The sequence below is a fragment of the Podarcis melisellensis genome (genome assembly GCF_964234715.1).
Source record: "Podarcis melisellensis genome assembly, chromosome: 14".
NCBI classification, from domain to species: Eukaryota; Metazoa; Chordata; class Lepidosauria; order Squamata; family Lacertidae; genus Podarcis; species Podarcis melisellensis.
This window is the reverse complement of record NC_138546.1, coordinates 47,899,901-47,924,556: the sequence shown is the minus strand read 5'-3', so window position 1 is coordinate 47,924,556 and position 24,656 is coordinate 47,899,901. Positions and strand designations below refer to the sequence as shown.

Below are 24,656 nucleotides of genomic sequence, written 5' to 3'. Positions count from 1 at the left end.
CTGTGCTCTACCTAATTTTCATGTACTTATATATATCTTTAACAAAAATGTGCAGGGGAACCAGTATTACTATTCCCACCCATCTATAACATACACATATTACACTACCAGCATTGAACATCACTCAAACGCTAAGACATATCTGGGGCAGCTTTGATGGATTGCGTAAATAACACTGAGACTTACAGGGCAATCCTATAAAAACCAACAAGCAACTAGGATGTTTACTATCCTAAGATTTCCTGTTCCAAATGTTATTTACATGAGACCGATAGATTTATTTATTTCTTCTTTATTTATTTCTTCTCAGGATAAGAGAATCTAATGAACTTCACAAACCTTGACATCTGTGATGGGTCTAACATGTCAGATTTCATGTTTTAGCATATAGTGATGCCAGTGTCATGCCGGTGACAAATTAAATTTTTATATTGCATTTTATGCCACCAGTGGTTGAAATGTTCCAACTCACACTTAGAATTTGGAGCAGGACAGGAAATCAAATTGAATATTAAAAAAAGAAGCCACTAAAACTGAATAAGCAGTTACAGCACAATCCATTAAACATTATCAAGCACCCTCTCTACACTTCAGCTAACTGTGCCCACAATCTACCTTCCATGGAAACTAAGTTGAGCTATGTGTAGAGTTGGCAGTTGCACTTAGAATTTGAAAAATATTATGATACTGCCACCAACAAAGTTATATGAATCACATTCTCGACCAGTCTCAACATTAGCTTACCAGTATTATCTTTGGCAACAAGCCCTTTGGAGGAATCACATGGTGTCGGTGAAATTTGACTGACTCTCTTAGTTGCATCATGGCTGTTACAATACTCCCATCTCCTTTGCTGAAGCTCCTGAAGCCAGTACTTCATATCCTGGTGGGTTGGTGCCTGTTACACACACAAGCAGAAATGTTGAAAACATTACAAGAGGAATACTGCACAAGGAATAGAAGGTGCCTGCATATGCATGGACACACAAAAAGGTGCCTGTCATCTGTTTGAAAATACAGAAAGGCTGCTACATTATGGCTGGTCGTCCATAAGCTGCACTAAAATGGAAATAACCCAACAACTGTGTTCAGGGATTTGCATCCTTCTATGCTAAGTATTTGTTTACAAGATAAAAGATGGAGTTCTGATGTGTGTATGTGGCTCATGCAGTCCAAATTTCATCTATGTTGGGGACCTGTCAAGCAAGCCTAGCTATTGCATTTTTGGCAATGGCTTTGTGTCCCATTTACATATCTACCTCTCTCTGTAGTTGACAACAGGGATCTTTAACTTGGACTACTTTTACCATGTTGTTATTGCAAGGCATCAGCACAATGCTCTATGTGCCACACTTTATCCATGCTTGCCACTACTTTCTTCAAACTAATCTAGATTGGCCTACAATAAGAATAAGAATAATATTTATTATAGGATCATGTTTAGTAACAGAATGAATACTTTCAGAATAATGAATCTCCTATACAGAGCAACTTGGGGAAGATGGGGAGACCACAATGGACTCTTGATTATTGGGGAGTCCATTTTTTATGATGTGGTTTACATTTTTCAGACTGCCTTTCCAAAACTTAAAATATTTGTCTAATGATGAATGTTTACAGTTTGTCTTCCCTATAAAGAAAACATTTTACATATCGATAAGATCGAGGAACAGGAAAGAAAGCTGAAACTTCAAAGAAACAGGCAACCACAACATATGCTGTGAGTTAATTCATCTTCCTGTCACAGCGAAAGCAATAAAGGTCAGCATCGCTCAGGCAAATAAGCCTACAGCATCTTAAATACTAATGAATTGATTGTGACATTAGCTTTCATAGGAAAGAGCTCACTTTGTCAAAGGCTTTAAATTATCTGGAAGAGACAGTGCTTGACTGCTAGTTAAAGGAAGGGATGTTCTGACTCAATAGGGAAAACCCACAAGAGGAAGCCAATTGTCAAGAAACTGCATTGCATCATGTTTGAATAACAGCACCATTCTCAGAAGTCCCGCTGTAACCCCATCTCAGGGAGGCCTAACAGGATTGGAGTTCAGTGGGGTGCATGTCTGGGTAAACAAGTATTCAATTAGGATGTACAATATTTACTTGGAAGCAACTCCCACCAACCAGTGACACTGCAAAAGACACAGCTTTTGTGCAAAAAGTTTTTTGCTGTGCAACTTTTCAGTCACAACTATCTAGCAAGGTTACCTTCATTTTCTCCAGGTAATAAAGAGCCTGTGGGTTAGGATTCAGGTTATGACAGGCCTAAAACCATTTTGCTCTTTTCCTATGGCTTTCTCAACCTCTTGCTTAAGCCAATATGGTTCAGAAAACATCATCACATCATTACCTATATCACAGGAATATCAAAAGCATTTTGCACACTTAACATTTCTGACCTTGGAACAGGAGGCTGCCAAAATGAATAGCATCCCAATGCAGCCAAAAGCCACATTGCACTAGTACAACAGGCCTGAAGTTGCATTACACGAGCACAGCACAACTGCTAGTTATAAAGTGGTGACTTGGAAAAACTCCCCAAAGGACACAGATTTAATATTTCCAAGTCATTTCTTAGTGCTCCTATAATGTTAAGAATGATGGATGGGAGAGTATATCCCATGATACATTCAGAAACTGTGAATCAGCAGCAAGTTTAGGAATATTAAAGCATGTGAGCATGAAGAAGCCTATGTTTGATTTGACTTTCTTCCTTGAAAATATTGTTTTGCTCTTATACGGAGTTTTTCCTTGAAAGGATAAATCCAGTAAGCTTGAAATGTAAAGCACAAATTCAGTAATGGGCTCCATTTAATCCTGAAATAAATACTTAGGAACACCAATGCCTAAACTAAACATTTGGCAGCAAAATTATTATTCTTTTAATAGGCTTTAGGAATCCTCTTCACACCCAAACCCTAAGAGCCAATGTAGTAGGACAAGATGCTTGGATAATCCAGGATGTTCTTTTCACAGAGCCATCACTGGAGTTTTTGCAAGATAAAGGAGGTTATTACTATCGTGAACAGTTACAGAACATGAAACCATGTTTCATCAACCATAGTTTCCCAGCTTGGACAAACCAGGGAGCTATGGCTTGTTTGATCACTCCTATGTAGAAAAGAATGAAGCAGCAGCACATGAGTGAATAAGGTTTGTTCATTTAGCAGAATGTTAAGATGAAACACAGTGGCCTGAACACAGCTAAAGAATAAGTGTAACAAGTCACAGAAGGTGGCTCAAAGCCCGATCAGCAACATCAGAGCAAAAGGGAAGAGAAGCCCAACAAAAATGATAGAACTAACAATTAATGAAGAACCAAATGTCCACCTTATTCTTTTGTCACTCCACCCCACCAAACATTAGTGCCACCTGATACTGTGAAATTACTGCATTGATACTCAACTAGAAAAGGGAAAGGTATGCCTCTTGCAGTCACAGGTCAAGGCTACTGGCAAGGGAACATTCAAATGTTGGAAGCAGGTCCATCCAGGGTGTATTTTAACATACTCCTCCTGGCTACTGAAGCAATTACAGTCACACTGAAAGTATGTTTCCTCAGAAATAAACCCCACAATGTTCACCAGGACTTAATTCCAAATATGTGTGCAAAGGATTGCTGCCAGCTATTATACCACATTTTGCCTTCATGCTGTATACAGATTGCTGTTCAGGCCCTCAGCTCCAACCTACTGAGCAAGATGCTATAATTCTCAGAATGATTTTGTAACAGAGCACCTAATACCTACAAGAGAAAATTACTTATGGAAACTTAACACTGAAGAACACAGCTCTCTCAGAACTGGTTAAATCAGAGAAACATTTTCATTTACAGTTTTAAATGCATTGTTTATTACATTTTTTGTACATGGATAGCAATACCAAAGGCAGAGCAATAAATGCAATTTCTATTTTTTATTACTGTTTGGACATGTTTTGGTATTGCAGTTACACGTGGCATGTGGCTTTAGGCACAGACAGCACTGAAGTACTGTTTTATTAGCTTGTGGGGCTAGACTACTCTGCTGAAGAAATAATTCTGGTATGAACTGTGGAGTAAAAGGTCTACCTATGTTCTGCAACTCAGTTGTTTCACCTTGCTTTTCTTGTTTTATAACTAACGGGGAAGTGAGTTGTTCCAGCTCTTCCTCCAATGCTGACAGATGGTTCCTTGGCTTACCCCACAGACTATCTTGACAGAAGTGCCATGTGGTCCTTGCCACCATCCCAGCTCAGCAGCTCTCGAGGTACTGCCCACAATGACACTGATAAGTGTGCACTTCAGCCCTGCTTTAGGATAGGTACCTTTAGATATGAAACTGGAAGGTTTTCCTTCCCTCAGTCTTTATTGCTTGGGTGAAAGAGATTCAAAACAGAACCAGAAGTAATCAAAGGGGAAAGAGAACAGGTGCTCCAGATTAGTTAATGCTGATTTGTGTGTGTGTGTGTGTTTTAGTGTAATCATCTTGGTAACACAAATACATGGTTAGGCAAACCAAATTAAATTCTCCGACAATCTCTTCCTCTGATCCTGCATATAGATGGATAAGGATTTCCAAGGAAGTGCCAGACGATATGCCCAGACAGGTTAACCTATCTGGAAAGAATATCTCTGTGCCAGAGAACATGCTTTGCATACAAACAGTAACAGGTATATCCAGGCAGGGCTGGGAAATACCCATTTGAAATCCTGGAGAACCCCTGCTAAGCAGAGTAGTCAACACAAAGCTGGATGGGGGAATGGTCTGACTCTGCTGAAGCCACTTGCACAAACCTATAGGTAGAAGCAAGCTCTGCTTGAGCCCAGATGGTTTTGGGATCTGGGTCCTTCAGACAGGGCAGTTGGTGGAGGAGCAAAGATTTGAGGGTGTGCTTTTTCCAACAATCAAGCTGTATGTAAACTTTATGAAATAAATACTGTAAATAACGCGTAACGGGACTCAGTGACAGGTTAAAAGGGGGTGGAGCGCGCGTGGTGGTAGCCTCGAGGAAGCGACCTTACCTGAGGAAGTTACCTGAGAGCAAGCCCCGCCCCACAAGCCTAAGCGGGCTGGCTTGGAGGTCCATCCCCGCCTCGGAGAGTTCCCTGCCCCGCTTGACCCTCCCTCAGGACCCCTTGATATATGATATCTTTATTGTCATTGTTCCGTGCAGAACAATGAAATTGAAAAACTACATAAAACCCCCTAAAAACTCTGAAACCCCATTTTAAAATACACTATACTATAGAGAGCTATAGTAGGGAGCTCCCAACGAGGGGCGCGCGGCGGGGCGGCGAAGCGGGGCAGCTACCCCGGACCCACCCCGGGGAGGCCCCCTTCTACCTTGAGGACGGTGACGCCGCCGCCGGGGCTGTGGATCTCGAATGTGCTGCCGAGGGCGGCCTCGACATCCCCGACACCGCCGCTGCTACCGCTGCCGCCGCCGCCGGAAAAGGAGCAGGAGGACGAGGCGGCGGAGAAGGAGGCGGAGGCCGGGGCGGAGGCGGCGGCGCTGGGGGCGGCAGCGCCGGGGGCCTCGGCCGGCTGGTGGTAGCTGAAGGAGGCTCCGGCGATGTCGAGGCGTCCGAGGGGCACCGCCTCCTGGGAGCCCTTGAAGTAGTAGAGGGCGCAGCAGCGCGGGTCGAAGGCGAACCAGCGGCTGCGGAAGCCCCGCAGCGGGCCCTTCCCCGTCAGCTTCTGCAGGTAGCCGCACAGCCGGGGCCGCTCCGAGGCCGAGGGGGGCGCCGCCGCCGCCGGAGGACCTTCCTCAGGCGCGGCGGCACCGCCGCCTTCTGCCTCCTCGCAGCAGCCCGCAGAAGGCATCGCGGCGCCAAGAGCAGCAGCAGCAGCGCCGCCGCCGCCTCTCTGCGCTCCTGAGAGGGTGTGAGGCTACAGGGCTGGGCGGCCTTCCGCAGCGCCCTCCCCAGACCTGGCTTTGCCCCCAGTGCATGCTGGGACTTGTAGTCCGCTCTTTCTGAGGCGAAGGGCCTGGCCGCCTACGGCTCCGCCTCCTGAGGAGGGACGGGCGAGGGTTGCCACATAGGCCAGGAGGCGCGAGAGGTACCGGTGGGGTTAATTTAAATTAATTATAAGCATTCTTGCTGGATTTTTAGTGGTTTATTTCCTGAAATCATTTTCCATACCGCCTTTCTTCCAAGGAGCTCATGGCGGCGTTCAGGGTTCTTGCAGTTCCCATTTAATTTCCTCACATCGCTCCTGTGAGGAAGAGTAACTGGCCCAAGGTCACATGCAGCGAGCTTCATGTGGTAAATATATTTATTTAATTTGTATATCACCCATCCTTTGAAGATTTGAACCCTGGAGTCTCCAGGTCTGACCCTCTTACTGCTGGCTCCTGCAGCTATACGGTATACTGCGATGTATCGCTTGATTGTTTTAAAAAACAAAACTCAAAGTGGCATACAAAAATATTAAGAAAGTTATTGGTAAAGGCAATTAACAACAACATACATTTAAAGTACATTCAGAGCACAGTGCTTCCCCCCAATCCTGGGAACTAGTTTTCCCTATGGCTACAATTCCCAGCACCCTGAACAGACTCCTGGTCCCAGGATTGGGGGGGGGGGGGAGGTAAGTAATGTATGGTGTGGAAGCAGTCATAGTTTGCAAGGAGCTTCCAAACCAGAATCTCAAACTGTGTTTTGAAGATGATTTGGAAACCACAGTTTGGGCAAACTGTTGTTTAGTGTTACTTCTGGACCCACAAAAAATGGTTTCAAACATTGCCCTGCCCTCAGTGACTTTTGTTGGTAGAATCCAGGGATTATTAGGAAGGGCGAACAAAGAACCCATGGTTTACTTGTACCTCTGGAATACAATTTGTGCTCTGTGGTTTTATCTCAGTGTAAACGGGCAGGGGTACCTTTACCTTTACCTTAAACCATGGTTTGCTGTTACACCTGCATATTTATTTATTGCATTTGGGTCATTCCATGTCAAGTGATACAGGAACTTTTACCTTACCATTTTAAATTACTCCCATTTTCAGTTTTCTAAAAATAGTATAAAAGAAGGTTCCAGATCTCTGTTTTTAATTTTTTTAACTCATCCTGTTTTTGAGTTATTAGGGTTTGAAATTTCAAATAATTGACAATTTTGGCCTTGCCCCCTACCTTAAAAGCTCAACCCAGACTTCAAACCATAATATCTGTTACTTCAGGCATTTCTTTTAAAAAGTTACTCAATTAGAAAGTATATGAAAAGCTAGTCAGGCTTTGCTTTTAAAAATGTATTCAAAAGTAGTTTCAGCTTGTTTGAACCAGTACTGACTGGCTTTTATGTGTATGGACAAGCTGTGGCTTGTTGTACAGGGCTCAGCAGTGAGTTGGGAGTCTTATCTCAGCTCTTGGGTTGATCAGTTTATTAAATTTTACTGTGACTCTGACATGTACTAATATATTTTCACTAAACACTGTCTGCAAAAGAAAGAAATGTGATGTCTAATATGATATATTGCTGTAATCCTTTTAGTAAAATTAGGAGCATCATCATTTGTTGACCCATCTAGTTGGGATATACTCACCTTGTCATGGTGAGTGGGCTTGAACGTTCCTATGATCCTAGTGAGCAAAGCCGTCGGGAGTCTCGTACTCCCAATAGGGTCATGCAAGGCGGTAAGGTCCGGGGGGAGAAGCTAGACAAATAATGATCCAAGAAGACCTCAATGGCAGAACAGGCAGAAGATAACAAGCGGCATGTTACCACGGCTGTGAAGGTGGATGAAGGCTGCAACATATAAGAATCTACTGGATGTCGTGATACTCATGCTACTCATGGTGGTTGGCAAATGGTAACAAGGGCAGGACTGTGAAATCTGGAAGCACCTGGTCATGAACCGTCACATGGGTGGTGGATACAGATTCAGTCATTCTGACTCAAGGATTGAGGCAGTTGAATAGCTTGGCAGCTGTATCCACGACTGAGCAGTCCTATTTTGGATCCACTTTGCTCACCTCTAAAAGGAAGAGTGGCTAGAAAAGGAGCCCTAAACATAGTCTGCCTGCCTTTTCCCCTGACTGCATTACTACACCCAGTGGGGTCACAACCCATAAAAGACAATTGAACTTTGGAGCATGGAATAGACAGATTACACCAATAACGAGCGCCCGAGCACAGGAATGCCATCATTGCAAGAGAGTTGCGATGTTTTAACATAGATATTGCAGCTCTTAAAGAAACTTGAAGAGCAGGAGAGGGACAACTGAAGGAAGAAAAAGGAGGCTACGCATTCTTCTGGAAAGGTCTACCTGAACAAGAAAGTCAAATATAGTCATACCTCATGTTACGTTTGCTTCACATTGTGACTTTTCAGGTTACAAACGCAGCAACCCCAGAAGTGTTTACTTCCAAGTTTGCCACGCACTCACACGCAGAAGTGATCTGCGCACTTCTCATATGCACAGAAGCGCTCTATCGCGTTTTGGTCACGCGCAGTAGTAGCGCTCTACTTACGGACTTTTCAGGGTGCGAATGGCACCTTGAAACTGATCATGTTCATAAGTAGAGGTACCACTGCACATGGAGTAGGCTTTGCTATCAAAAACAATATTGTGAAGCTTGTGGTAATATTTTACCTCTACACTACCTTGTTTGTTACCCAGGTGAGGAACAACCACCTTTTGAATAAACCACAGAACCAAGGAAACTATTTTCAAGTCCAGCATCTGGATTTAGGGACCCAGCATTTATTATAGCTATTGCAATAGGACAGAGCTCACTCAACATGCCAGTTAAGAAGGTCTGCCCCCAGGCACTTCAGAAAAAAAGCTTATATTGTAGTTCAAACACAGCAAACAAAGAGTCATAAAACATCTTCACATACATCAGGAAAGTCATGAGAAGTAAAGCACATATGGCTCCATACTAGTATCTTCACTCCTGTATCACCTTGGAGTGGCCCTGATGTGCCCAGGTCATTTGACCTTCTTAGGCAGGGGTTGGCAAGGTTTACCTCACCTGGACCGGTTGACTGAAGATCCTTCCATGGGCTGGATCGCGCGTACGCATAAGCTTGCGCGGCTGTGATTTCCGGTGGCTGTATCTGTGCAGACACGATTTCCGGGGTCTGCGCCTGCACAGATGAGCTTTTCAGGGTCTGAGCATGCGCAGACACGATTTCCAGCAACGCAGAAGCGAGTCTCTGTGCCGCGCTGTGCCGGTTTAGCATAGCACGTGGGGACTCACTGAGTGGGCAGCTCGGTTCGGGGGCGGCTCGGGGGCCACTTAAATGACCCCCGTGGGCCACTTGTGGCCCATGAGCCTTAGGTTGCCTATCCCTGATCTTAGGTCTCTGGTGTCCAGCATAACCTGGCAAAATAGCCTTCATTGATGGAAGAGCATAATAAAATCCTCTTCCTGGGTCTCAGATAACTTCAAGAATTGCTGATTTACACTCTGGCACTAAAACATCCTGCCATTTGTATCACTTTCAGGGGTAGATAAAGAGAGATGGAATGCAGCTTAGGAGGGGGAAGACTCACAAATTCAGAACACACAAAAATCAAGCATAATACATTCTAAAATGTTTTAACAATTAAAGTGAAACATTTAAACATTATTAAAATAATAAAAATATACACCCGGGGTCTCTAATTCTTATACCAGTCCCCCTTTGATCCTAACCTTATCAAGGATTATAATCATACTTTATCAAAGTTATCAATCTACCAATTGGACTTCTTTAGGAAACACACTTTTACAAGCATTGAATACCACAACATAGCAATAGAATACAGAGAATGACTGAGAGGAAAACTAATAACACCCCCCCCTTTTTTAAGGCTTTATTGATCCAACTAATCTGAGGGAGACCAACCTCTTGGATTCCAATATGAGATTCCTTTTAAGCATTTATGGACTTTTAAGAACCTTGGGAGAAGTATTCTCCCTTGCTATAAACATGTTTGTCTATGCTTTACACTCAGCAGGAAGGTTTATTCATAAAGAAACATAAAGAAATAAAGTTTTATTTCTTTAGCTTTATTTTGTTCCCAATGTCAAATTAGTCTTCTGGACCCCTTCTCTTTGTTATTCCACAACAACACCCCATTAATGAATTCTTGTTAAAGGGCTTTCATCAATCAATCTCCCAATTTGGCGCAGGTGTTGACACATCCTAACAGAAATGTCTTCACCCTTCTGGGAGGTTCTTACCTTGCTGTGATCCTCACTCAAGGGTGAATCGCTTTCTCACATTCCAGAGGGACACGAAAAAGCTAATTGCACCTTGGGTTCACTTGTCCAATCCAAAAGCAAAATCCAATTAGAATTTTTCTATAGCCCCAAAATTTCAAGTCCAGAAACTAATTTGTTAAACAATTCCAGTAGGTGCATTTGTACAAATTACCATATTTTTCACTCTATAGGACACACTTTTTTCCCCTCCAAAAATTAAGGGGAAATGTGTGTGCGTCCTATGGAGCGAATGCAAGCTCCTTGGCTTCAGCGATAGCAACGCGAAGCCTCCGAAGCGCAGAGGGAGCGCTCCCAGTCCCACCAGGATATGCTGGGGACTGAACCTGATGCCTTCTGCATGCTAAGCAGTTGTTCTACCACTGAGCTATGGCCCTAGCTCACAATATTGCTGTCAGGATAAAATGGAGAAGGTGGAGGCTGAAGTGCGTATGCTCTGTGGAGGAAAGGTGGGATAGAAGTATAAGAAGGAATAAAGTATGTAAACTAGCCTATAAGGGAATCAACTACAGTATAGTTTTAACTTACTCTCTTAATAATTTGTATATAAATTATAAGAGTGGTATATAAATTTTGTTAAATAAAAAAAGAGGAAATGTTCAGACTTTCAAACAGTATGTTATGCCTGAGCCTCCACTACTGAAACTCCCAACAGCATTTTCATGCTCACAGACACCTGATGAAGGAACCATTGTGACATAACTCATTCAAGCAGAGTGAAGGGGCAACAGGCTGTCAACAGTGGCAGTAGTTGGGGCTCCCATCTATTAAAAAGCCACAGAAAGTCTTTTCATACTGCCTGAGGAATTAATCCCTTATTTAACGTACATAATTGCTGGATCGATTTAACAGGACTGGAGCTAACATTTGCTTGGATTTGGCACCATTGATAGGGAACTGCCTGTTGCATCCTCCGCTTTGAAGTCACCCTGGTCTTTGGGCTCCAGCACCTTCTTCAGCATGTCCAACCCATCTAAGAGGCATATGATACTGGTGTTCTACTGGGTTAGGAAGAAGCCCCTGACAGAGAAGCCGTGCTCTACCATCTAATCCAGACCTTCTGCCTCTGCACCGGCTTGCAACACTCCTCACATTTCACCCTACTTCACGAGGAGCAAAACACAACCTGCTCCGCTCAGGAGGTCCAGCAGGCGCAAGGTGCTGCGATTGCCGAATCTCACTCACCCCAAGTTTTTAAGATCTGTCATTGGCAGCGTTGGCTGGAAGAGAGCCCTCAGGCGTGGCAAGCAAAAGAAGACTCCAGCGGGAACAGGAAAAGGGGTGAGGGCTAGGCTAGAGGCAAGAAGGCTCCAAAGCTCTTTGCGGGGTGGGATTGCTTTGGAAGATGCCTTCTCACAAGCTCTACCCTTGAACCATGTAAGGACATAAGAAGTGCCTGCTGGATCAGGCCACATTGGCCTGTCTAGTCCAGCATCCTGTTCTCACAGTGGCCAACCAGAGGCCTGTGGAAACAAGAACATTCTGTATTCCCTTCCTGCATCTTCCATCAACTACTATTCACAAACGTTACTGCCACTGACTGTGGAGGTAGAGCATAGCCATCGTGCCTACTGGCCATTGATAGCCTTTCCTGCATAAAACCATCCAAGTTGGTGGCCGTCACAGCTTTCTGTGGGATTGAGCTTCCAGAAGGGTAGCTGAGCATGCCTGCTGCAGGAAAAACAGGCATTAAAAGCACATTTCTCCCAAAGAATCCTGGGAATTGCAGTTTGTAAAGGGTGCTACAAATTGTAGCTATGTGGTAGAAGGGTAATCTACAGTTCCCAGGATTCTTACAGGGGAGAAGCGATAATGCTTTTAATGTATGGTGTGTACACAACCTCAAATTAGCTCCACCAGCTCTGTAATACTAGAGCAAAGATTATAATGCATATTGTTGTTGTTGTACTTTTATAAATATTATAAAACCCATTCCTGCAAGCCATGTAGTCTGGCATAAACTCAGTCACCTCTCCCATCATTAATTGTTTCTACTAGGTGGGGAGGGGTGTTGGATCTGCTTTCCTGCCTTAAGAAAGGCACAGGTCAGATGTGTGCCCAGACCTGGCCACGCTTCGCAAGAGAGGTGTGTTGGTTCAAGGTGGCCACGCTGCCTGCAACTTGCACTCCTTCCTGACGTGTCTTCCTCAAACCCCTTCTTCCAGAGGCTGTGTTGAAGTTTTCCATCATGTGGAACACAAACTTGTGGAACTACCCCGAGGCTCAGGCATTGGTGGAAACTCTCCTCAAGCATGAGACGCCAGAGAACCTCTTGCAATACGAAGGGATCAAAGCAGCTGTGGAGTCTCTCCTACCATACAAGGCACTTCCAGAGGCTGGACTGGTTGCTGCAGGCCTCCATGTTCCTTGATTTCATGTGACAAAACATGAAGTTGCCTGACGCCGCCAAGTGGGACGAGGAGATGGACACGTGATGAGCTTTATTTATTTATTTATTTATTATTAATTTTATTGAGTACAAATTAGAAAAAAAACAAATATACAAAAAAGGAAAATACATGTAACCAGTAGAAAATTAGAAAACATTTTACCTCTTCTCATATTTACAATTATTTGCAGCTCTACAAAACAATATTCACAATAAAGAAAAGAAAGGTAAACTATAAAAGAAAAGAACAGCAAGAAGATAAAGAAAAGGAAGAAATAAGATCAAGAATGAGAATTTTAAAAGTAGATACGTATTCACTATACACAGCCATTTCCAATCTATATTTATATTCAATTATGTATTTTCATCTTATCCTTATCTATCTTAATTAAAATATTTTTAAAAGACTTCCACCATTTAAATTAATTCAACTCAAAATGATGGCAACCATTAGGCTAAAGTTCTGTGAAGACTGTCAAAGGAGGGGGTCAGACTGTGCCTTGGCTAAAGGCCTGGTGGAACAGCTCTGTCTTGCAGGCCCTGCGGAAGGATGTCAAGTCCCGCAGGGCCCTAGTCTCTTGTGACAGAGCATTCCACCAGATTGGAGCCACAGGCGAAAAGCCCTGGCTCTGGTTGAGGCCAGCCTAACCTCTCTGTGGCCTGGGACCTTCAGGATGTTTTTATTTGAAGACCGTAAGTTCCTCTGTGGGACATACCAGGAGAGGCGGTCCCGTAGGTACGAGGGTCCTAGGCCGTATAGGGCTTTAAAGGTTAAAACCAGCACCTTAAACCTGATCCTGTACCCCACCGGGAGCCAGTGCAGCTGGCATAGCACCGGGTGAATGTGATCTCGCAGCGAGGACCCCGTAAGGAGTCTCGCCGTGGCATTCTGCACCCTCTGGAGTTTCTGGGTCAGTCTCAAGGGCAGCCCCACGTAGAGTGAGTTACAATAATCCAGTCTGGAGGTGACCGTCGCATGGATCACAGTGGCTAGGTCAGGGCGAGAGAGGTAAGGAGCCAACTGCTTAGCTTGGCGGAGATGAAATAATGCCACCTTTGTTATAGCTGCAATCTGCGCTTCCATGGAAAGCGAGGTGTCAGAGATTACACCCAAACGCTTAACGGACTGTGCTGGCACTAATTGCACCCCCGCAAGAGATGGGAATTGCCCCCCCCATCCCCATATTGTCCCTTCCAAGCCAAAGGACCTCTGTCTTCGAAGGATTTAACTTCAACCGGCTCCCACATAACAATCCAGCCACAGCTTCCAAACATCTGATCAGTGTGTCTGATGATCCTTTTTTTGTAAGCTGTAAACCATATAAAATTTTTAAGTTAGAAAATTTATTCAGCCTAGTTTATTTATAACTGTTCCTGTTATCTGCTTAATTTCCTTTACCTAGTTGGCAATGGGAGGGAAAAGAAAAAAAATCTTTTTGTTAATTCAAATACAATAGAAAACATTCTGCTATAGAGAGCAGTAAGAGTTTCCAGACGCCCTCATTACCTGTAGAAAGCAAAATTATTATGGAAGAAAAAACTGTTACAGTTATGGGCAGTTATTTTTACACCAGGATAACTTATTTCCATCATGGGTTTATTCATACAAATTTTAGCAGTTACAGGTTTATTAGAAACATAGTTTATTATTTATTCTCACATAATTAATCCAAACCATGTGGGTTCAAAATTAGAATTGAAAATTAATACTTTTTTTTTTAATCAACTCTCCCTTACTGAGTTGATGCACATGTTATTAACATGTACATGTTTGGATGTTGAACCAACTTCCAGGCTTTCTGCCATATAAACACAAGAGTTCTAAAGTTGGAGTCTCAAGTCCCATGACTTCAAGCACATAATTAAATGAATTATTTACCATTTCTGTATTGAGATTTCCGTTTTGAATTTTCAGTTTTCAAACGTTTTGGAACTTGAACGGTCTTCTGCAATCAGGATCCTTAGATTTTGACAGACGTTGCAAAACAGCGGCCCTTAGTGTCTGGAACATGCAACAAGCAGGGAAGTTACTGCAATGCCCTTGCAGGACAGCCAGCTCAGCCTTGTACAGTTCACTAGGTGCCTCCCGTGCTGTGCATGACAAATCAACAATGGGAGTAGAGTTCATAAAATGTATCCATTCTGGTTTTGATTGCTTAAAAGTGATACAATGTCTGTTTTGAACTTGGCTAAGTAGAAAATACATACAAACCTTCAGAAATTAATAGAAAATCAATGGTTTAACCCGTGGGTAGGCAAACTAAGGCCCACGGGCCGGATCAGGCCCAATTGCCCTCTGGATTCAGCTCGCGGACAGTCTGGGAATCGCTGCATGGATCGCTACTGAGCGTGTTCTTTCCCTCTCCCTCTTCCTCACACGGCGGCAGCGGCGCTTCCTCCCTCCCTCCTCCTGGCTTCTCCTCGCCCTGCCTAGAGGAGGAAAGGGGCTGGGTTTTATTAGTGCCAGCAGCAGTAGCGGCTGCCATTTTAAGCAGCCCCACTCCGGAGCCCTTTCGCACGCCGCTCATTGTCCCTCTGCTGCCACCGCCAGCCCCTGCCGCTCGCAAGACACAGGTAAGAAGTCACTGGGGCTCGAGGTGCTCTTGCATCATCCCCCCCCATATAGTCTGGCCCCCCACAAGGTCTAAGGGACAGTGGACCGGCCCCCTGCTGAAAAAGTTTGCTGACCCCTGCAAAAAGTTTGCTGACCAATCCCCTCTGTTCCAAAGCGCACAGTCACGTACTCCCTACCCCTATATAGACAATAACACAATAGGAGACAGGAGGTTACTCCCAATGACCCAGACAGAAACCCATTGGTAGAGTGGATTGAGACCACGTACTGTACTTTCAAAGCCTGAAAACAGGAAAGTCCAGAGTCCAGAGGAAAAGTGTAAATAGTTTTATTGTTCTTAGGGAATCGGGTACTTAGAAGGTGTGGGGAATAGGGGTGATTGACAAGGGTGGGTGACAGGCTCATGTTTCCACATGCCAACCGCTCCTTCTTTATGACTAATTTGTGATGTACTGATAATGCTGTGGGAAGTGTATGATGGGAAAGGGGGGAGAAGTTTTAAAAGTCTGTGCAACCCCTTGCTTGGGGTTCTTACTCGCTGTGTGTTTTGAACCTTGTTGCAACAATAAAGATTGGCCGCCGTTTTGCTTCTTCTAACTTGACAGACTGGAGGGACCCACGGGGAGTGGCACCCTGACAAGCTGGGCAGCGGAGCAATCCCACATCCCAGGTTTTGTTTTTCCTTATCCCCAGAAACATGCCTCTGAGCTGTCACAGCGTCATGTGAATTTTACTTCTGCAGGTTAGTTCTTCTGTGGGAGAAATACACACGTTCAGGCACAGATCTGGACCACACTTGTTTTCTCCTACAATGCAGAGGTCCAGCACCCAAGAGCAAAAATAAAAACTTAAGGAAAAGGAGGGAGAATAACGAAACAGGGCACCTCTCAGTTTATCTTAGCCTGGGAATTTGTTTTTAGTTCCATAACTAATGTCACATTCCTTTCATACAAAAATCTATTCCTGGTTTCCCTTAAAGTTGCTTCCTTTAAGCAGCCTAATTTGGATTGAGGGGGTGGGGAGTTATTACTGTTGTTAAACAATTGAGAACCAGGAACCTTGATGATTCTACTGCAAATCACTAAAAGATATACCAAGAGCATGATCTACCTTCTGCCTGCCCCTGAGTATATTATATTGTGCCATTTTTTTGTTTTACTGCATTGCTATATTTAATCTTGCTGATTGCTTTGTTGTGCTTTTTAAAAGTTGCAAAAGTTTTAAATAAATGTTAACAACAGCACACGGTCCTGTTGAAGGTCCTGTGGTGGGCAGATTGACACATATATAAAAAACATATTCTTTCTCTCCTTAACATACATCCAAGATTCTGGGTTTGCAGAACAGAAGGTTTCTCATCAACAATTCCGCAACTTACCATTCATATTCTGATTTAAATTACTATTTGTTGAGACAGGAAAAAATACAGAGTATAACGTATAGCATGAAAATGTCAATTTTATTCAGATTTAAACGATTTTTAAAATATATAATTCAAAAACGCAAAAACCAGGTAACCAACTGGAATGTCTTAAGTTGTATCTAATTGTCTGTGCAAAGTTTTACAGGAAAAATTATTCAAATCTATACATATTTGTTGTTTTCCTCCATTTGTCCTCTCACAATAGACTGTATTTTATTGTTTATAAAACACTAAATGGACTTTCTCCTAATATTTATGGCTGCATATTTGTTAGATTGATAACTAAAATACATGTATTTCTTTCCCCTCACAATTCTGTTGAAGAAATACCTGGAAATGCTTATTCATTATCATTAGCTTTGTGTAAACAGGATGAGATTTAGCTGCCATTTGATTTTGAATTTTACAGCAGTTATACTTCATTAACAAAGTTAAGTCAAAAGAGCCTCAAATAAGCTCTTTTGCAAGTTGTTGCAAATCAAGGTGCACAGCTGGTGGGTAAACACTGTCGCTTGATAACAATTTATTATTTTTCTTATAATGGAACTTTATTATCACTGAAGGAAAAAAAATGTTCAGCTCTAGTTTTGTGACGTGTTTCCTCTGCAATGCTTTCTTCACAACCTGATGGTATAACACGATTCTACCTTCTGTATTATCAGGCGCCCACTCTGCTCTCCAGATAATGATCCTGAACAGTGTGTTCTACTGCACAAACAAGGACATAAACTGGGCTGTAAGGTACTTGTAGTGTTTTCTGGGCTGCTGCAGGACTGGATTGCACCAACAACAGGACAGGGCAGTCTCAAAGCGCTGTAGCAAAGAGCTTTTCATTTGACTGGGCCCCACTGAGAAGTAAGCTGGTTTTAAAATCTGCATATGCAGAGTGTAAGAGCAGTTTATGCATTCCAACCCATGGATATGAGCCAATTCTTGAGCAAGCACCATTGAAGGTAATGGGGATCCCAGACAACTGTCCCTCTGCAGCTCATGTCTCTCTCCTAGAGAATCCATAGCATAGATACTTTTGGTGGGACTTGCCTGTTTCCTTAAAAGGAACCAATTGTGGAGAATGGTTGGTACCTTTTGATTTCCCCTGCGAGAGTAAAACAGAGCAAGTCAGACTGCTCTGTGCCATCCTGCTGGTGCAAGGAGGAAGCAAAATGAAGGGGCAGCCACGGGCAGAGCGGCCCATGGCCCCCAACCAGTTGTGATGGCTCTCATATTCTTCCAAGTGCCTGGTGGGTTGCAAGTTGGAGGTGAAAGTTGTGGGCAGAGCGGAGTTTGGTGCATAAGCAGTGAGGCTGCAAATACACACTTGGGTTGTGGGAAGGCGCTGCCCTTTGAGAGTCACTGGCTCTGTGCTGCCAGCCCTCCCTCCCTTCTAGGGGTTGGCCAGATTGTCCTCTACCAAGGGTGCAGGCCCAGTAGGGTGCAAAAATCAAAGCTCTCCACTGTAGCTCAGAGTGGCTAGGAGCCTGTCTGCACACGCATACACTCCCATGTCTGCTCCTAGTCTGGAGGAAGGCACAAGGGGCAAGGGCGGGGGGGGGGGGTGTGCTGATACAGCTCCCTGCCAAGGGTGCAAGGGATCCTAGGTATGCCTCTGCTTCTGGAGCAAGTGTTTCATGCATTTTGATGACTCCATCACTGGAATCTAAAAGGAATAGAACGAAACTTGTATGAATGCTCACCCACAGAGCTCCGCAGTGCTTGCAGGAATTTACAGTCACCCAGTGACTGTGGTAAATAATGGGGTGCTGCCGATACTCACAGCTTAGTAGAAGTGTTGTGGTTGCCAGCGCACAATGGCTGCCATGGGCAGCAAGAAAAGAAGGGTCAGTCCAAGAGTATATCAAAAGTGGCTTATTTTAGTCCTTTAAAATAGTTGTTAAGTGTAGGAAATTTGTTATTAACAGTAAATTAATTAGCCAACCATAACACCCCTAAGACTCAGATGAAGGGCAGTATATAAATTTAACAAATGAATGAAAGAATGCATTTGATGCCATGAAACATTGTCCTGCATGGCTTCTTCCCACCGCCAGCTAAACCATCAAAGTAGAAACTGCAAATGAGCAAACCTATCAGGCTTTGCTGTTGATCAGCCTACAGGCATTCCAAATCCAGTGCAGGTGGGATTATTGCACAAGAAGTCCCCCAAATTAGGCAAGCAACGCGACAGAAGCCCATAGCCAGAAATAGGGAATATGGGGGGGTGGGATCACAGTACATCATGCAATACAGGAAAGCCCTATGTTGCAATTAACTTAATATGTCTAAAGTTGTTTACCCATGCAAGATTGTAATAAAATCACATTTTAATAGAATTATGAAATAAACATCAAACATGTCAGTCAAACCAGTGCCTTTGTGCTCATTGGCCAAAACAATGGGAGGTGGGAGCAAGTCTGTGACTTAACAGAGCCTCTGATAGAATTCTGCCTGCATATTTTTTACTTTAAAAGGGCTAAAGGTTTAATTTTTAAGAAATTAAAGCTGAAAATCAGGAATATAGGAAACTGTCATATACTGTACACGAGTCAGGCTATTGATCTATCTATCTCACTGACTGACAGCAGCAGCTGTCCCGGGCCTCAGAAAGTGGGTGGGTGGCTGGGGAGACTTTTTCAGGCCTACCTGGAGATGCTGGGGATTGAATCTACTCTTCCACTGAGCTGTGGCCCTTCCCTGAATCTCCATGAGTGGGGCAGACCCACCAACATATTCCCTGTCTCTGAAATGGCTATGATACTGCCACAACCAATATACACTACAGTTCTGCATTTTCTATTCACTTGGCGTATCTCTTCATTATACTCTTATAAATCAGAAGGAAATGTTGCACAATATCCAGCAGCACCATGCAATATTACAAAAAATTGACCCTTAATGAAACACAAGGGGGGGGGTGTGAAATAAAGTGAAATGTCATTTTGTCAAAATACTTGCTTGCCAAAGCACCTGTACAGAGTCACCTGCTGTTCTGGCTGAAAACAGCAGGGAAAGGGTCCTGTAGGAAGGCTCAAACACAAATTAAACCGAAGGTTTGCAGCGACAGTGCAGTGTTAAGTATCTCTGATTTCAGTGGGAAACAGCTGCAGGCAGGGCTGGCCCAAGACATGTTTGCCTTGAGGCGAACCACAAAATGGTTCCCTCACTCCTTCCAGGGAAGAAGGGGTGAGTGAAGATTTACATCAGGAACAGGGGTGGCGATAAACATCTACTTTGGGCCAGCCCTGGTTGCAGGTGTGTTTAATTCATCAGTGAAAAATAAATGGGGCTTCAAAATGCATAGATTTGGTCTCGGCATTAAAAAAACAGACTCTGGTTTCTCCAGCAGTGATTATCCATGGCTATATATAAATTTTACATGCTTGGGTATAGAAGTCCATTGCTGTATTAGCCCTAGACTCCCCTCCCACTGAACAGAGACCCCTATTGCTGAAAACAGCCCCCACAATAAAATTAGGCTTAGAAAAAAGTATTCTTCTGGCTCCTGTCTTCTGTCCCTCACCCACCAAGTCCAATTGTTGCAGGATGGATGGAGCAACCTGCTTCCTGCAATATCCAGGAAGAACACCTCTGCCTCCTCCAGCAGTTTGGCTTGAAAGCAGCCAAAATACCCTTTTTCAGCCTAATTGCTGGGGGGAGGGGAGGGGAGGGAATGCATAATTAGTGTGCATGCTCTTTGCATGCAAGTACATGTGTGTTGTACATGTGCGGTTTGGCCATGCCCACTGTGGCCTCTGTCCCTTGGAGGGTTGGCCAAGAGGGAATTCAGCTCTCGGGCCAAGGTTTTTTTCTCACACTATCCAAGAGAAACTAAGGCAGAAGTTTTATAACCTTGGGCAAGACAGCTTGGAGAGCTTTTGAGGGTTTCATAACAGACGAGGGGATTTGTTGGCAGTGGACATACACAGCTGCCTCTAGGCCAGTGTTGTCCTTTCTGAGAAGCTTATGGTTCTCCAGAGTTTCTGAGAGCAAAAGGTCTTCCCTTTGACTTGTGAACTTGGGGAAGGGACAGCAGCAGAGCACCTGCTCTGCTTGCAGGAGGTCTCGGGTCAAATGGAGGTCCTCATGGCATTTCCAGTTGGACTGACTTTCTGCCTGAAACCCCCGGAAAGTCGCTGCTTATCATCCTATTATCTGATACTTTTTTAATCAAAGAGGTTTCTGGGAACTGGCCCTGGCGTCTCCTGTGTGGACAGCAAGTGGCCATGAAGCCTCTGGCAGTGATTGGATGAGGTAGCCTACCATGACAGAGGGGCCTGGCAGGAGGATGGCAAAGACCTGAGCAGTTCAGCCAGGGAGAAAGGCAAAAGCTCTGAAGGCAGGAATAAGAGACTGAGGAAGGCATAAGACACAAGAAGATGCAAGAGTTGCAAGAGAGAGCAGCCCAGAAGGGGAGGAGGGGGAAATTAAGGATCCCGGGAACAGTCAGGGCTTATCCACGCTTACCTTTTGCTCTGCCCCTTCCAGGCAGAGGTCGAGGCTTTAACGCTCCCTGTGCGAATGTTTTGTTCTTGTTTTGCCTTGAGCTTTCCCCATGAAAACCTGCTGTTTAAAGCTGAATTGGAGCAAATGTCAATTCAGGTTTTCTGTGGATTGAGCTTTAAGAGAGGATTTTCATGGGGAAAGCTGCAAGCCTTTGGCAATAATACTGTAACCTTCTCAATACCTTGCATGGAAAATGGACAGAGCAGCTTGGGCAATCGCCTCATCACACCTTGCAAGCTGAGGTGGTCTCTCTTCCCCTCAAGAACCGCCTACAGAAGGACGGCCAAGAACTATCCTGTCCAGAGGCAAGGAGAGATCTCACATTCAAAAAGTTTTCTTTCCCTGTAGCTTGTCTCTTTTACTTGTACGTGATTTTAACTAATACTTATTGTTTTAACATTTTTATGTAAAGCTGCTTTCTGAGGTTTGCTGAGAAGCGGTACGTCAATAAAGAGATGGGCCCCCTACTCCCAGCAGCCAGTCTGGCCAGTGATCGGGGATTGGGGGGGCACGTTGGAGTCCCACAATATCTGGAAGGACGCCACAGGTTTCCCATCCCTGTCTTAAATAAATAAATTAAACAAGGCAGGATATACATCTGTGAAACCAACGGAGGACCATAACATACAATAGAACATTAGACCTTCAGCAGAAGGCTGTGTTGCAAACATCTGGCCTGGGGGATCCTCACAATGGCTGCCAGCTGACTGATTCTGGATGTTCTCCGGTGGATTTTTGTTCTTGAATTTAGTGGAATATAGATTAGCACTTTTATGTCTCACAACGGAACTCAATGATGGCCAAAGTGCACAGATTTAAACCCAATTCAGTCCCACGGTAGTGAATGAAACTGATTGAATTGACCTGAATTGCAGACTAGAGATCTTGCATCCTTCAACATGTTGGAATACATAGCTCTGCTCAAGCATTTGGAGGCCCTGACAAAAATCTGTGACCCAGGTTATGTGAGACAGCTCTTTTGGAGTCAATGGAGCTTAGATCTGGAGTTACAGGGCAGTGGTCCTCACAGGTCTTCCGTAAAAAGTATTTTTGATAGCAATGCTGTCTTTTTACTATTTACAGTAACCATACAGCTCCACAAGATTGGGAGCACCTAGCTCTGTCCATGCATCAGATTTATATGACAGCCTGGATCAACATTATAGGCAGGCCAGATCCATTTTTCTTCCAGCTGCTCAGGTGAGCTGCATTCAGATGCCTTTACTTCATTTGCTGAATCTGCTTCTGCAGCTCTTCTTTATCCAGTTTCATTTTGGCTTCAAGAACCTGCCGCAGAGATCCAATGCTCTCGTAGATGGTCGCAAATCCTAAACAGGGGAAGAATTGAAACAACATTTGCTATCTTTTTATTTTTAAACAAACTATGCTGACACTAAAAGCAAGTCTCATCTTCAGTTTAGCTTTCTCAATCAATCAATCAATTATTGTATATAGCCAAAGGCCTTTACAATGTACAGCAGGGGATAAGATCAAGGCTGAAATCACACAACATGACCTATAAAAGTTAAAACATTAAAAATTACAGTTTGAGGTTTTAAAATTAGGAAGCATTCGCATATCTAGAACTTCTTAGCTGCCAGAGTGAACTTGGCTACCAGATGTGCAATCTGGAGATCTTTATCAGCTAGGAGCTCAACTGTCACCTCCTGGGGGGATTGGCCTAAGAAACAGTCAAGAACCGATGGTTTAAAAAATTCTCCGGGCATTGAATTTAAAGGGAAAAGCAGCAGGAAATGCACGACATCCCCAGCTTGATTGTATCCATAAATGCACCTGCGTTCCACATGGGGAATTCCCAGGTATCTCCCCTCTAAATACTCTGAGGGCATCTGCTGGAACCTTAGTTCAACAAACGCCCTCCATACACAGCTGCAGGAAAATCAGTGTCTCAAGGTAATGGGGCCTTGAGTGGTTGATCTTGATTTGGGGGCACCAAATAGAATAACGGGCAACCATAATGGATCTTGGTTGGCATCCTGATCAAAGATCCAATTTCTTGGTCACATGGACTGAGGACTAAATATTTATCCGTTTGGAGATTGTAAGCCCTAAGCTTATCATGACACTTTTGCGCCCAGCCACCTGTCTTTAGTTGCTCTAACCAACAGAGCTTGGTAAGGATGTGGTCCTCAAAGGCATTTAGCCTGCACCAGTATCTGAGATGGGCTGGATCGATTCTGGCTGTCATTCAGGGGAGACCCAACTGGGCTCTGGGGTGAGTTGCCAGCGTCACTGGTGGAAGCCCCAAGATCTGCCTCATTAATTTATTTTGTTGGGCTTCTAGTTCTGATTTGATACCGCTTCCCAAATCTTAGCCCCATAAAGCATTTGTGCAATGATCTTTGACATGTAGATCTTGATGACTGGATTGATTAATTGCCCCCCTTTCGAGTAGAGGAACCTGTAGAGCTGTCCAGAAGAGCGGGCAGATAATAGCTTGATTGCATCCAGATAGGGTTTCCATGAAAACTTTTCATCAATAAGTAATCCCAATTTATTTATTGGTGTGGAAGGTTTTTCAGAAAAAGGCCGCCTAACAGGGCCAGTGGAAATTTTAATTTATATATTTACTTGGACACCTTAACTTTGGCCCTGATAGTCGCTCTTTCTCCAATGCTGAGTTGGCACCATTCGTCTGCTATAGAAACGTTCACTTCTTTACTTCCAATAAAATGCCCCTCTTGTCATTTTTGAGTGGGAGCTACAATGCTGACCAGGTTATTACATCAATAAACACATTCTTACCAGCATTAACCTCGGCTTTCACTTCTTTTATATCTTCATTAATATCCATCTGAAGTTTGCTGAGCTGGATGCTGATTCGGTCTTCGGTCTTCTTTGCTCCGTGTTCTTCCGTGGTGATCTTTTGCCCATCTTCCATTTTATTAAGTTTCCCTTGGATCTCGCTGAATTGCATCTCTAAGGCCCTGCTGTCCATTTCCTGGGATCAGTCAAACAATTTAAGACTTGCAATGATAAGATAAAACTGCCACATGGTTAATTTCTAGGCTAAGTCATTCAGGAAGTGCAACCCTCCTTGGGACCCCACACGAACCAAGGCCTGTGGTCTGCAAGGGTTTTTTGCAGGATTTCCCTGGCAGAAATAAAGGTGAGATGGCTCAGGAGGCACTAAGGCTGAAACTCAGTTCAAATAAAATCGGGAACTGGCTTCCTCTTATGAGAATAAATCTCAGGCTTACATGCTCCTTTCATTCTCCTTGGAAAATGGAAGCTTCAGATTTGGTTTAGGATGAGCTACCTATAGTTTTCTATTACATCTGAAATCAGGGAATTGTGTTTTATTCTAACCATGTTTAGTTAAAACAAACTAGGATCAAATATGTATAGTGAGGGGCCTCAGAACAATTTTATAGAGGGCATAGGAAGATTGGGGAGGTGTCGAAGTAACAATATATTTCCAGAGCCCATAGCAGTGGTGTGGCTAAGCAATTTTAGACCTTGGACTCAGTGGTCTTACAGAGCCCCCCTTTAGGCACCATGTATTACGGTAAGTTGTGAAGTTTTACATTCTTGATATATTGGAGCAGAAAACAA

General features: G+C 43.9%; 2 protein-coding genes across 7 annotated transcripts in view; both read right to left on the bottom strand.

Moving 5' to 3' along the window:
* The window catches only part of TBC1D2B (TBC1 domain family member 2B), a 39,800-nt gene extending 33,981 nt beyond the window's left edge, over positions 1-5,819 (bottom strand). Inside the window, exons 1-2 of the mRNA XM_081887628.1 lie at positions 5,325-5,819; positions 745-898 (exon numbers count right to left, since the gene is read on the bottom strand). Coding sequence (XP_081743754.1) covers positions 745-898; positions 5,325-5,804 — 634 coding nt within the window. The 5' untranslated portion in view covers positions 5,805-5,819. The remainder of the gene's footprint in view (positions 1-744; positions 899-5,324) is intronic.
* Positions 5,820-19,480: 13,661 nt separating this feature from the next.
* FAM81A (family with sequence similarity 81 member A) overlaps positions 19,481-24,656 on the bottom strand; it is a 41,444-nt gene continuing 36,268 nt past the window's right edge. For all 6 annotated transcript variants that reach the window (XM_081887748.1, XM_081887749.1, XM_081887752.1 and 3 more), the window contains 2 exons: positions 23,847-24,042; positions 19,481-22,408 (listed from right to left, as the gene is read on the bottom strand). In XM_081887748.1, the coding sequence (XP_081743874.1) occupies positions 22,302-22,408; positions 23,847-24,042 (303 nt within the window). In that variant the 3' untranslated portion in view covers positions 19,481-22,301. The remainder of the gene's footprint in view (positions 22,409-23,846; positions 24,043-24,656) is intronic.